This window comes from Colletotrichum costaricense, assembly GCF_030867565.1.
Source record: "Colletotrichum costaricense strain IMI 309622 chromosome Unknown Scaffold_7.1, whole genome shotgun sequence".
NCBI lineage: Eukaryota > Fungi > Ascomycota > Sordariomycetes > Glomerellales > Glomerellaceae > Colletotrichum > Colletotrichum costaricense.
The window spans coordinates 505944-518201 of NW_026848236.1; the positions used below are offsets into that span (position 1 = coordinate 505944).

Genomic DNA, 12258 nt, shown 5'->3' on the forward strand with positions numbered 1-12258 from the left:
AGTCCTGTGAATGAATTCTCGATTTTGTACCAAATTTATTCGCGAAATTCTCTTTCGATCTCTCCTATGCCATCTCATATTACCTAGGGGCACGGAGCCGAGCGTCGGGACGGATGGCGGGTAGTGTGGGGCACGACCCGGGCCCTTCGCTCGGGGCGTCGCTTCCGTCCGGGATGAGCGGGGCGCACTAATGCCGTGTCTAATCCCAAAAACTCTTTTCTCGGCCAAATCTAAGAAATGCCTTAGCTCGAATTAAAGCGGTTAAAATGACGCGGCCACATTAATCGTGACCAAGGGCAGAGAGTTTGTGCAATTTTTTGTTCCTTGGAAGACTTGAGTTTCTGTGGTTCCGCTAGTATTCGTGGGTGCTCTGAAGTGTGCACTTCCGCGCTCTGCAAATATGGCGCCTTGAGTTTTTGCTTCTCCTTGAGTCAAGCTCCAGCCCAAGCACGAGGCTTCCACGATTCGTGGGGGCGTGTATAAGGCAGGTATGTGTGTGTGTGTCGTGCAACTGAACAATGCACTGAACCAGCCGGCGACAACGGCCGGGGCGAACATGCTTCCGTCTCATCTTTCTGGCGGGATCCTGGAAACGCGAGAAGACAGGGGGTTGCCAAGACCTAATTTTCGGATTTCCTCTGGTATACGTAAGGATCCAAACTCTAAAAGCCCAGCGCTCGAAAGTTGAAACCTGTTCGGATTGCATTTGCTTTGACTCCGTTTCTATCTCTTCTTGCGTGCTACCCAAGGTCTTGGGGGTGTTTGGATTGTTAATGTTGGGTTGACAGAAAAGGCAACGAGTAAGAAGAGGGTGCTGAAGTCTCACAGCGTTCGGATCCCTCACCCAAAGTCAACGGATCTGCAGACACGGAGAGAAGAAGGACGGGGTCAGGAAAGCGACCGACGGACGATACAATTACAGCCTCCCTCAGCGGGCGGCGGGTTGTGTGTCCTCCGGTATCTGGTCGGCAGGACCGATAATGCTCACGATTTTATGGACCATCCCGTCGTGGTTCGTGCTTCTCTCTCATGCCGCCATGCCATGTCCATCATCCATCTATCTGGCCTCGTGGGCGCGGAGATCAAAGTGGGACCTCTCTCAATTACAATTCACAGACTCAATCTGTTCGAAAAGCAAAGACGTATTGCACGCGACGTGATTGGGTATACAGTATCCCCGCGAGATGGTATGCCGGCCTGTTCGGCAGGGCTGGCGAGCATAATCCCCGTTAAGCATGTCTTTGCCCATGCCTATGCTCAACAGCCCTGCCGTTGGCTTACAGAACCGTGCTTGCACTCTATCGAGTTGCCCTTCTTTTACCGCACAGCTTCGGTGTACGGAGGACGGATGTCAGTCTTGCCAGGGAGGAGGCCACCTCATCATCCCAACTTCACCAACTCCAGACGGCACCCAGATTTCATATATATTTAGAAACCTTCTTTTCTTTCGAAAAACCAGAACCCCGCGGCCACCCGATTGGCCGGTCCATTACATCGGAAGTTCTGAAACTGCGCATGTTCTGTCCCGCAAACCTGCGCCCTTCCAAGAATCCCTCGCAGGTTCCCGCAGCCCGGGGTTGCCTTGAACTCTGTTCCCAGCAGCACCTATTCTTCTTTCCTTTTCTCGGTGACTACACTACCTAGGCGTTCCTTTTTTCCCCTGGTGTGCCCAAGGTTAAGGTACCGACACACCAGCGTACCGTCTAGACGGTCACTCCCACCCCTTCCAAAACTCCGCGCCCGCGGGTTGAAGCAAGGAGCGATCAGGAAGGGGGGGATAACCACTACTGCACACTGGCACACATCATTGCGACGAACTCGGGAACCGGACTGTGAGACGGGCGTAACCCTGTGACTTTCCTCCTGCCGAAACTTGCGACGCCGTGCCAAACGGCAGCGTACGCGTACGTCTGGTCGTCTGGTCACCGCGCTTGGCTCGACTGACGGACACTTCAGACCACAGAAGCCCAGGCCGCCCAGAGATCTGAAGGTGTCGAACTTCGTCACGATTGGGGGGTGTGTAGAATTGATGCAGATTGGCGGGACCTCCTACACAGCCTCGATCGGTCGAGGCCAGCACTTGTTTCCCGACTGCGACTTTTATTCTTTTCGAGTCAAGGGAGGGTGTTGGCCCGGAGCCCGGCAGGTAGGGGTGAGGGTGTGGTAGTTGATAATTTGATTGGGGTGGTAATCAATCAAAGAAGGTTGGACTAAGGTTATATAGCGCTATTGACATCCACGAAATTTCCCGTGGCGCCTCCTATCCTTTCGATAGTGTCATTAAACTTATCAGCTTGGTCTCTCCATCCATTTCTGTGACAGCAGACTGCTAGCCTCTCTTTTATCGACCAACATTCGCTCTTCACACAAAGCTCTCCCAACATCCGTCACGTCGCATATACACAAAAGTGCTCATATACATACAAACACGCTCTCTACATACATCCAGCACAACCAATACAGCACAACACACAACCGATATCATCTTACATACACACAGCCGATATACCTACAACACACGTAGTCAACCACACGACTCACAAAACTCAAAACACCACATACACAACACACGAACAAGTCAACATGAAGTTCTCACTCCTCACCCTCGTCACCCTCATTAGCGCCGCGTCCGCAATCAGCGTCGACGCCGGCCTCATCAAGAGACAGTGCATCGCAGAAGGAGGTTAGTTCTCTCTCTCTACTCAGTTCACACAATCCATCTCACCCATAATCATTCACACATACTGACGAACAATTCCTTCTTCAGGTCTCTGCTTCACAAGTACCACAGAAGTAGACAAGCCCTGCTGCGGCGGCCTCATCTGCAACACCGACCCCGCGCGCAACAATGCCAACGTGTGCGGCAAGAAGCCTGCCGAGAAGAGGGACATCGACACCCCGAAGCCCCTGCCCGTACCGCGGGCCATGCCTGAGATTCCTCGCGATGAGCCCATCTGGGGATAAGGTGTGGAAAACGGAGCTCAGGAGGGGGAAAAATGTTGGGGCGGAGGAGAAACTTCTACTTGGGCCGTTTACTTTGGCCGACAAAGCGCACGATTATGATTTTTTTTTATTCTTCTTTCGACGATTCAACCACAACATCTTGGTTGCTAGGGACGGGGGACGACTTTAGACTTGATACCACATTTCTTAGCGTTTTTGAGATACCAACTTTTCGATATCGTTCAAAGAATCTGTTTACTTTGTACTTGCTCCTGGACTTCTTGATGAGTCTTGTGGTCTAAATCGTGAATGTTTCCCAAAGCCTAGATAACGAGATCGCTCTCAAGCCTGCCATCTGGGAACATCACATGTGTTTCAAGAAAATCATTTCACTTTGTCTTGGGACGTTCACTCCAGTAAATCTCTCCATTGAGCAAACATGACCTGCACACCGAAGATCCCCTCACCGCGTAGACGATAGTATTCATGCTGGTCATAGGCCACATTCTGACACGACAGCTTTGCGTACGAATGAAAAGAAGTCTACACGTCGCTGAAGGAGCAAACGGAACAAAAGGGGACGATCAGGTCACCACACATCCGTGCCCCTAACAACAGATAAACCACCCAGCCCCATCTACCCACTCCCGTCACACAAAGCCAAGCCAAACTCAAGGACAAACATACAATTAAGCTAGTTTCATTTTTCGTTGACACGTATAGAGTAGAGATGATATACGTTCGTCTCATATGAAGGCTTCACCGAGTACCTACTCATCTACATGTAACACGTATGGTCAATGCCAAACCAGGTGCTCACGGTGCCTTGAGAAGGGTCCAGGGTCCGATGGTATACAAGATATGAACATCCAGCGAATAATCTTCTTTGAGGGGGTTAAAGACCAAACAAGATGAATGTCGACGGTGACAGCTTTCACTACAGTTAAGAGCTGAATTCAATCGAATTTGGGTAGAGCCATTGCATCAGCTATGTCATCGAGCTCTATCGTGATATTGAGTGGTAGATAGTCTCACAGAGGCCCAAGGTGGGCCAAAACCGTATGCCTACCTGCAAGAACTCATCACTGCCAACCCCACACAGCAGATGAATCACCCAACATTAGTGACAAACGCCCGTCGATAGCAGCAGAGGGCGATTTTCTATAGAAATACTGGTACATGTTCATACATTGGTAGGTAGTCTAGTACAAAGTCCCAGGACAGGACAATCCTTCTCCCTCATCTTTTCTCTCTTTTCCCATCTCAATCCTCGACACTCACTTCACCCTAACTGACCCACTGGAGAACTTCAAAGCTCACCATCAACAGCCTTGCTCCGGTCAACCTGCATCATCTCAAGCAACCTGGCCTCCTCGCCCTCCTCCGCGTTGTGCGCCGTGTACGAGGCCGTCGACTGCCACTTCTTCAATTCCCTCTCCCACGCGTTCCCCTGGGCCTTCATGAATCGTTGCGTCTCCAGCGGGGTGGTCCACTCCGACTCGCCGTTCTCCGCGGCCGCGAGACGGCGCTTCTGGCCCGCCTCGCCCGCGCGTCCGAGGACACCCGCGATGACGGCGACGGATCGGTAGCTGTTCACGACATTGTTAGTCAACGGGCATAGATAGAGAGGTAGTTGGGGGGTTTAGATGGGGAGTTCGGCGTTAGGGAAGGGAAGGGAAGGGAAGGGAAGGGGGTGAATACTAACCTGTCGTCATTGGCAGGAATGGCATACGTAACCCAATCCGGATTCGCATCCGTATCAATAATCCCAATCGTCGGCACGTTCGCCAACCCACACTCGTACAGCATGGTATAGTTCTCCCTCGGGTTCAAACATACAATCAGATCCGGCACCAGCGGCCGCCCCGTCCTCTGCAACCTCTCAAACCCCTGCAGCGTGATATCCTTCTCGTCCACGATCCGCACCTCTTTCCCCTGGTTAATCACGTCGCGGTTCGTAATGTTGCCGGGCGTCCACTTGGTGAACAAGTGACACCCGCCCGCGAGCTTCGCCGCCCCCGTCACGATGTCCATCTGGCCCTTGCGCGTGCCCGCGAACAAGATCAGTCCGCCGCGGTACGCCACCTCTTCCACCACGCGCGCCGCGCGACGGAGGTACGCAGCCGTGGTCTCGAGGGAGATGATGTGAATCCCCTGCCTCACGCCGTAGATGTACTTCGCGTTAGCCGGGTTCCAGCGGGACGTGTGGTGTCCCATGTGCGTCTGACTCGCCATCAGCAGCTCCAGGCTGATGTCCTTCGGGTGAGGCGGGTTCTCGATGAGCTGCGAGGGCACGTACGGCCGTCCGACGGCGGCGCCGACGCGGGCGTTGAGGTTCTGCTGCCGGCGGAAGCGGTTATAGGCGTTGGGCACCGTCTTGGAGCGGGCCTCGATCGCCTCGACGCGCTTGGCTGCGACATCCGGATCGTGCTGCGGAGCGACCTGGGGGATCTGGCGGAGGGCCGCGGAGGTGGTCAGGTCTGCGAACGTCTCGGGCGTCATGGCGCCGACGAGGGCGTCGGTCGTGATGCCGGCGCGGTGGCATGATCGGGCGACTGCTGGGGCCAGCAGTGCTCTGCTGCCTGTACGAACAAGTCAGTATTAGCTTGAGCTCGTCAATTGAATTGAAAGCCTTCAGAGGTTTCACGTACCATGCTGGCTGACTATGCTTCTGACAATCATGGCGTTTTGGCGGGCGGCGTTGGGTGCTCAGGAGTCGTTACGCTGCTGCAGTTTCCCAGGAACAATTTTTGGAGCTCTCAGGGAAGCTGGACGGAAGTCTCCGCAACGCCCCTGCCGATACGCCCCACATGTTAGGTAAGCACTCAATTGACTGTAATACCAAGAACGATGAGTGCAATTATACTTCTCAAGGCTACTAACATAATCCAATGGTTCGCACTTCCAATAAATTGATAGAACGGATGTGCGGTGTATTAATTTAACGTCGGGGTACTCAGGTCTAGTAAAGACAACAATACTCGATACATATTTACAATGCTTCGCCAAGGACTCTCGTGAAGTCGTGATTGAGATCCTCCTCTTTCCTGTCTCTAGCTTTCTCTCTCTACAGCGCATCCCTTACCTACTACTGGTCAGGCGCGAGATCGTGAAAACACCGACAATGACAACCGCCAACGTCACAATGGCACCAGGGAGTAGCAGCTCGTTGGGAACACCAGCAATGACCTCCTTCTCCACGGGTGCGTGGTGTTTCGAGCGACGCGATCTCCGGATCGTAGACTCATCTTCGTCCTCATCCTCAGCCTCGTCGTCCTCGTCATCGTAGGCTCTTCTCCGGCGAAGGTCGGGCGTGGCGGAGATGGGAGGGGTGGGGAGCGCAATTGTCTCGATGGTGGGGGGTGCGGCGGAAACGGGGGGCTTCTCGGGGTCGTGGACGAACAGGTCGACCTTTTCATGGCGGCTCTGGCGGGCGAGGAGAATGGACTCGAGCAGATCGTTGTCCGTCGTGATGGAGACAGAATCACCCTCATCGTCGAGGTAGCTGAGCGCGAAACCACCAGAGATCTTGCCTTCGTCGGCCACCGGAGCACCGCCAATGGACTCGACTTCGCTTCCCAACTTGGCAACCACGTTGGCAACCATTGCTGAGATACCCTGGGAAGCAATGACCTGGAGGCGGTGAACACGGCCGGACGGGGCCTTGAACTTGAAGGGGAAGGGCAGCTCGGCAGGGGATTGCTGAGCGGGGCTGTTGCCGGTGACGGCGGAACGAGGTGGTGACTCCAAGCCAACGTGGGAGGCAGAGTCACCGGGAGCCACGCTGTCGCCGATGCGCTCCCGGGTGATATCGGGAGACATGATGCGTGAGCCTAGATTTGTGTGATGAGTGTGGCTTCCCTCGCCGGACATCATGGATTCGGTGCCGTCGTCGAGCGAGAGCCAGAACTTGTTCCACGCGGGCCCTTCGCTGTCTGAAGTAGACATGGTGTTAATCTGCTCAAGGGTAGCGTAGGTGAGCTTGAGAACATCGACCATGCCGACGATTTCGCCACCCTCGTTCATGACGGGAAGGTTGAGGTAGTGGCCGTCTATATGGTACGTTAGCTGGTGTTAATTTCATTTCGTCAATGCAGGAATCTTACCATGCATCTTGCGGAGAGCAGCCTGGATGCTCATTTCCATAGGAGCAAAGTCCGGGTGAGGCGTCATGACGCGGACAACGCTGCAGGTCGCGGGGTCGAGACCAGGGGCAATGACACGGAGGACAACGTCCTTGCTGGTAAAGATGCCAGTAATGGCACCCTGATCTTGCACCAGGACGGCCGTGGTACGGTTCTCCTTCATCATCTGTGCGGCCTCCTTGACCGAGGTTCTCACGCTGACCGTCGTCGGGGGCCGTCCGTCAAGGACCGACTCGAGAGTCGGGCCCGACATCTTGGAACGCAGAGCCTCGACGTACTGGATAATCTGTTGCGGCTGGCTCGTGCCGAGCTCGGACTGCACACCCTCGAGGGCATCGTACAGACGTCTCGAGGACGAGTAGGCACGCTCCAGCTTCTCCATGGCATCGTAGAAACACTTTGTAATATCGAGAATACCAGAGATATCTTGGTTCTCGTCCATAACCGGCAAGTGACGGAAACCCTTGCGGACCATGAGATCGAGGGCGTCGGTGGCGCTGGTATCGGTGCGGGCGCAGAGGGGGTTCTTGGTCATGATCTCGGCAATGGTGATGTGGTTAGGCTTCTGGCCGGCGCCGACGACACGGAAGGCGAGATCCTTGGCGGTGAAGATACCGGCGATGCGGTCGTCGTCGTCGGTGACGAGGACGCAGTCCTCACGCTTGGCGGCCATGAGCTGGGCGGCCTCGGCGACGGTGGTAGCGGGCTTGATCTGCAGGGCTTGACTGGGCTTCAGGGCGAGGACGGTGCCCGGAGGGGCCTTGCGGGAGTGACGGGCTCGGCTCGTGAGGTGCTTCTTCTTGGAGAGATCGCTCTCCATCTTCTTGCGAATTGCCTTGACGTAGTAATCAGTATCCATTGTGTCGAGTAGTCTGGCTCTTTCGAGCTCGCCGTAGGTAAGTCTGGCCATTTGGAGGCAGCAGCAGCTTCTGGAGGGTCGATTGTAGTAGACACGATCGGAGTGCCAGCGAGACTGGAGACGCGACGACGACGACGACAACAGAAGATGGACAAGCGGTCTGCGTATCTTTCCTCCAAGACGAAGGAGCAGAAAGAGGCAAAAGGTCGTGATCGTGGGGTACTATCAGAAGATGGGGAAAAAAAGGGCATCATACCTCATCTCTCTTGGTCTGCTTCTGACGACTGGCACTGACTCCTGATCCACCACCGCCGCCGCCGCCAACTTCGCTCTGGGTAGCCTGGGTTTCTAGGACAGGGCGCGGAATGCCAGAGGATACGGCGGCGGGAGGTGCAGAGCCTGTGACGGAGGGGCTCTGGGTGAAGGGGATGCCTCCACGGGCCTGGCCGCGATTGGGCGTGCCTCTAAGGGTGTTGCCTGACATTGCATGAACTTGTCAGATTGCGATTAATGGGAGGTGTTGATGCGTGGTGTGGCTATTTTTTTTCGTTCCGTCTGCGCTTTTGGCTTTTGGGGGAGCAGAGAGCTGCTGGGGTGGGTGCCGAGGGCGACGCGTGCGAGCGTGCGAGCCGGCAGTCGGGGGGTCAATAACGGGGCGAAAGGTAAACTGTCGCAGCTCCGAGTTCTGCAGGAAGAGACGAGACGTGGGATGAAAAAGGTTTCGAAACAGGGTGAAGTGAGATGGATGAAGAGAGTGAGAGAGAGATGGACAAAGGGAGGGCCAACAAAGAGGGACCAGATGACAACAGATGGGTATCCAATGTGGCCTGGCGTCTAATGGTCTGGCGTCTGTCTGTTTGTCTCTTGCAGCCTTGCAACCTGGGTGAGGGATATCCGTCAGGTAGATAGACACGATAGGTGATAATCAGCCGTTGCAGAAAGCTGGCATTGGATCCTTTCAGAAGCTTAAACCAAAGATATTATTGACGGGAGATGGGAGGAAACCGGTTGGGGTCGGGACCGGGTCAGTTATTTCCAGGTCCCAAGGTCCAAGGTCCACCACGTCCACTGTTGCAGTTGGCAGTACTTGTATGTAGCTAGCTGTCCTGGTCCAGTCATTCACAGCAATCATCAACCTAAATGGAGCAGGTCTGATGTGGTCATGGGGCCTCACAATCCTTCCCCTTCCTTTGTACTCCATATCTTGATCGGCCCCGATACTTTGGTTCCATCTGCTGCTGCATCTGCTGCTGCTGCTGCTGCGCGCTGCGAACTGTTTCCAGCCAATGTCACCGCTGTGCGCTGTGAAGAAATGGACGAAAGGAAAAATTGCATCGACTGGAAAGAAAGAGAAGAAAAACAAAAAAAAAAAAAAAAAAAAAAAAAGACCCTGGTTGTCGCGGTGACAGGGGAGCACGACGCACGGGCCAGAACCGGCACCCGCGACGTCGCTGACCGTCGCCTTCAAATCTCGTAAGCTCCAGTTCACCTCGCTTCTCCCCAATCACGTGTCGTATCTCACTCAAGTGGATCTCCAAAGTCCACTTGGTCGGTCCCTGAAGCTCCCGAGGCCGTCTGACCAAAACTCCTCGGTGACCTCACTCCGCCATTTCATCCGACAGCTGCAACTTTATACCATGATTGAAATTCATCAAGTACATGTGTATGATACTGAGAGATGAAGCACAAACTCTCATTATCTTTACTCGCAACATCCCATCCGATGCTGCCAGCTCACTGAAACTCAATTGTCATCAAAGCCTGCACAAAGATTCGGTGGAAACGTCCCGACTCTGGCCCTTGCATGAACCTACCAGGCGGCGGTGAATAACAGTCTCGATTAAGACAGCTGAACCCTGTCGAGCCAAAAGGTGCATGTCATCTGATCTCTGCAGCGCTGTTTCCTCCAATTTGCTCAAGCTGTGCCTTTTGCCTCTTCTTTTGCACCACACCAAGCGCACCCAGTGGTCGTAGCTGGAGTACACAGCTCAAGTTTAAACAACCGCATCATTATCGACCGATTCTTACACCACTCACTCCCCGCCCTTCCGGATTCCTCCTCAAAACCAACAGCATTCCCCAGCTTCTCCAATATTGTGCAACAATGCCCGAGCATACTGCCTACATGGACCTGACCCAAGATGGCGGGTCTTAGCCGTGCCCCCTTTTTTAGCCTCACCTGAGAGTCAAATATCGCCTGACCTTCGCTAATTCACCAGTGCCACCTCCTATCAGGGCAGTGAGGCACCGATGAGATCGGGTCCGAAATCTTGCTGGTCTAGGTCCGGGGCTTCCTTTACATAGAAGTGCAGAGGGCCAAAGGAGGACTCCTAATCGGGCCTCATTCGGCCCCGGATTTCCCTCGGCTCCGGCATGAGCTCAACCACGTGTTCACGTGAGAACCATCCCTGACTTTCATGATGGCGAAGGGCAAAGTTTGGATCATGTGACCATGGCGTAGATGTCGGCCTTGGAACCATTGGATAGTTCGCTGTGCATATGATAGGAATCCTTCACGACTACCGACGCTTTTGCTTTGGTGCGGAATAGTAAGGCTTCAGATCCCTGACATCCCCTCAATGAGCCTGCGCAAGACCAGTTACACCTGTACGCCATCATGATTTTGGCGAAACTTGTATATACCCTAAACAGATCTCCAATGATACAGTGTCAATGCCAGAATCTGGACTGACCAGCAGTACAGAGAGAAGAACGTTCCAGTGAACCCCTTCTTAAAAACTTTGAGGCATAAGCTTCACAACTTGGATGAGTTGCTCAAGGGAGAAGTCTCCCTCACTTGAATGAATTTATAGCGACTGGTGCATGGGCTATGAACAGTACTCTAGAAGCTTCGAGATACATTCTTGAGGAGGCGCTGAAAACGGCTGGATGTATGAATGCAGGATACCTAGGCCAGGCAAAGAGGCAGTAAGTCTGGTAGTAGATAGACCAGTGAGGGCCATGGCTAGTATGTGATTTCAGGGGAGTACTTCACAGGTATGTCTTCTTGTTGAGGCTGAGTTCGTGGCGCGGAAGCCAGCTACATTCCTCTTGTGTGAGCTGCTTTCGACCTGACTAGGGACACCATCACTCAATCACTTATTATGCGACCTCATTGTTAATACAGTAATGGATCTCAAGAACCGTCCTGACGATCTTTGCAATTTGTCAACCTGTAGGAGCAGCGATGATACGCGGGGCAATCTCAGTTCAGCTTACTCCTGATGGGCTACGAGAGGTAGAATTCGCCAAGAGCCACTTGGTTGTCTCGCACGAGGTCACTCACAATCGTTTACCTCGAAAGATCAAAGGCTCTCCCGGTGAACCGCTTCGAACTATTAAACAGTTGATGGATGATGGTCAGCCGAATAGGATATGTGTAGCTGGCACCTAGTATAATTCAGACTGGAGCCCAGAGCTTCTAGGCCAGGTACGCCTCTCAAAAGCGATATCAAAGCAGCTCTATCTGTCATGCTTCGTCATCTCGAATAGCTGCGGAGACTGCTGTAAGGGTCGCGCGGGATGTGGCGCGCTGGAAGAAGCAATTTGGACATGCATCCCAGAAATCTGTTAAAAGTCTCGAAGGTAGCATCCTGAGTGCTGGTAGCTGTGCCTGGCTTCTACCAAGTCCTTCGCCGCTCGCTGATAACGCCGGCTTCTCTATTCTCTTGTCCGCAACGCTGGAGCTCACTTTTGCCTCTCTTGTAAGGCTGAAGAATACAAATGCCGATGGTCAGGGACCTCATCTAGCGCGTGTATAAAAGGCAGTCAAGACTCTCAAAAGCGGCCGGTTCGTACTGCTTCATGGTAGCTTCGCCATAGAGTGCAGCCACGGAACATGGCGGTTGACTTCGCTAGACAGAGATGAGAAAGCCGACCTGAATTACTGACGTGAATCCCGATACCGAATCATGAATATGTGTTCGTGCCGCCTGTCAAAGCTGCTGCTAATTCGTAGAGGTTCCAGCAAGTTGGTTTCGACAAACCTGTGCAATGAGCCAGCTGGATGGTAGACCTAAAGATACGACGTGATAGTGGTTCCTGACAGATGAGGTGTTCGAAGTCCTGAAGCTTATCCGGCAACTGAGGCAGTCTGGTTTGTTCGGCATCCAGCTCTGCTGACAGTTGTCTTGAGAACAGTGGGAAGAATTGCTGTCTATTACGGGCGAACGGCGGAGTAAAGAAGTATGTTGCACAAGAAGCTCCCGGGGACAAGACGGAAAGATATTCATTGAAGAAGATGGCGGGAACGAGTGACTAAAGGGAAATGATGATGAACTTCCGCGTGGTCTCTTGGAAACATGCTGTCTT

The 12258-nt window shown here is 53.5% G+C and overlaps 4 protein-coding genes across 4 annotated transcripts; 2 read left to right on the forward strand and 2 right to left on the reverse strand.

The window, feature by feature from the left end:
- Positions 1 to 261: 261 nt before the first annotated feature.
- On the reverse strand, positions 262 to 558 carry CCOS01_07372 (uncharacterized protein; the record flags this gene model as incomplete). The annotated part of the gene is made up of 1 exon (XM_060455538.1): positions 262 to 558. One exon carries the CDS (start codon positions 556 to 558, stop codon positions 262 to 264), a length of 297 nt encoding a protein of 98 aa, XP_060313430.1.
- A 436-nt stretch (positions 559 to 994) lies between these two features.
- On the forward strand, positions 995 to 1432 carry CCOS01_07373 (uncharacterized protein; the record flags this gene model as incomplete). The annotated part of the gene is made up of 1 exon (XM_060455539.1): positions 995 to 1432. The coding sequence occupies one exon, from the start codon at positions 995 to 997 to the stop codon at positions 1430 to 1432; it is 438 nt and encodes a 145-aa protein (XP_060313431.1).
- Positions 1433 to 2583: 1151 nt separating this feature from the next.
- Positions 2584 to 2964, forward strand: CCOS01_07374 (uncharacterized protein; the record flags this gene model as incomplete). The annotated part of the gene is made up of 2 exons (XM_060455540.1): positions 2584 to 2683; positions 2768 to 2964. 2 exons carry the CDS (start codon positions 2584 to 2586, stop codon positions 2962 to 2964), a joined length of 297 nt encoding a protein of 98 aa, XP_060313432.1.
- A 1288-nt stretch (positions 2965 to 4252) lies between these two features.
- On the reverse strand, positions 4253 to 8431 carry CCOS01_07375 (uncharacterized protein; the record flags this gene model as incomplete). The annotated part of the gene is made up of 5 exons (XM_060455541.1): positions 4253 to 4532; positions 4649 to 5525; positions 6033 to 6995; positions 7050 to 7923; positions 8204 to 8431. The coding sequence occupies 5 exons, from the start codon at positions 8429 to 8431 to the stop codon at positions 4253 to 4255; spliced, it is 3222 nt and encodes a 1073-aa protein (XP_060313433.1).
- Between the last annotated feature and the right edge of the window lie 3827 nt (positions 8432 to 12258).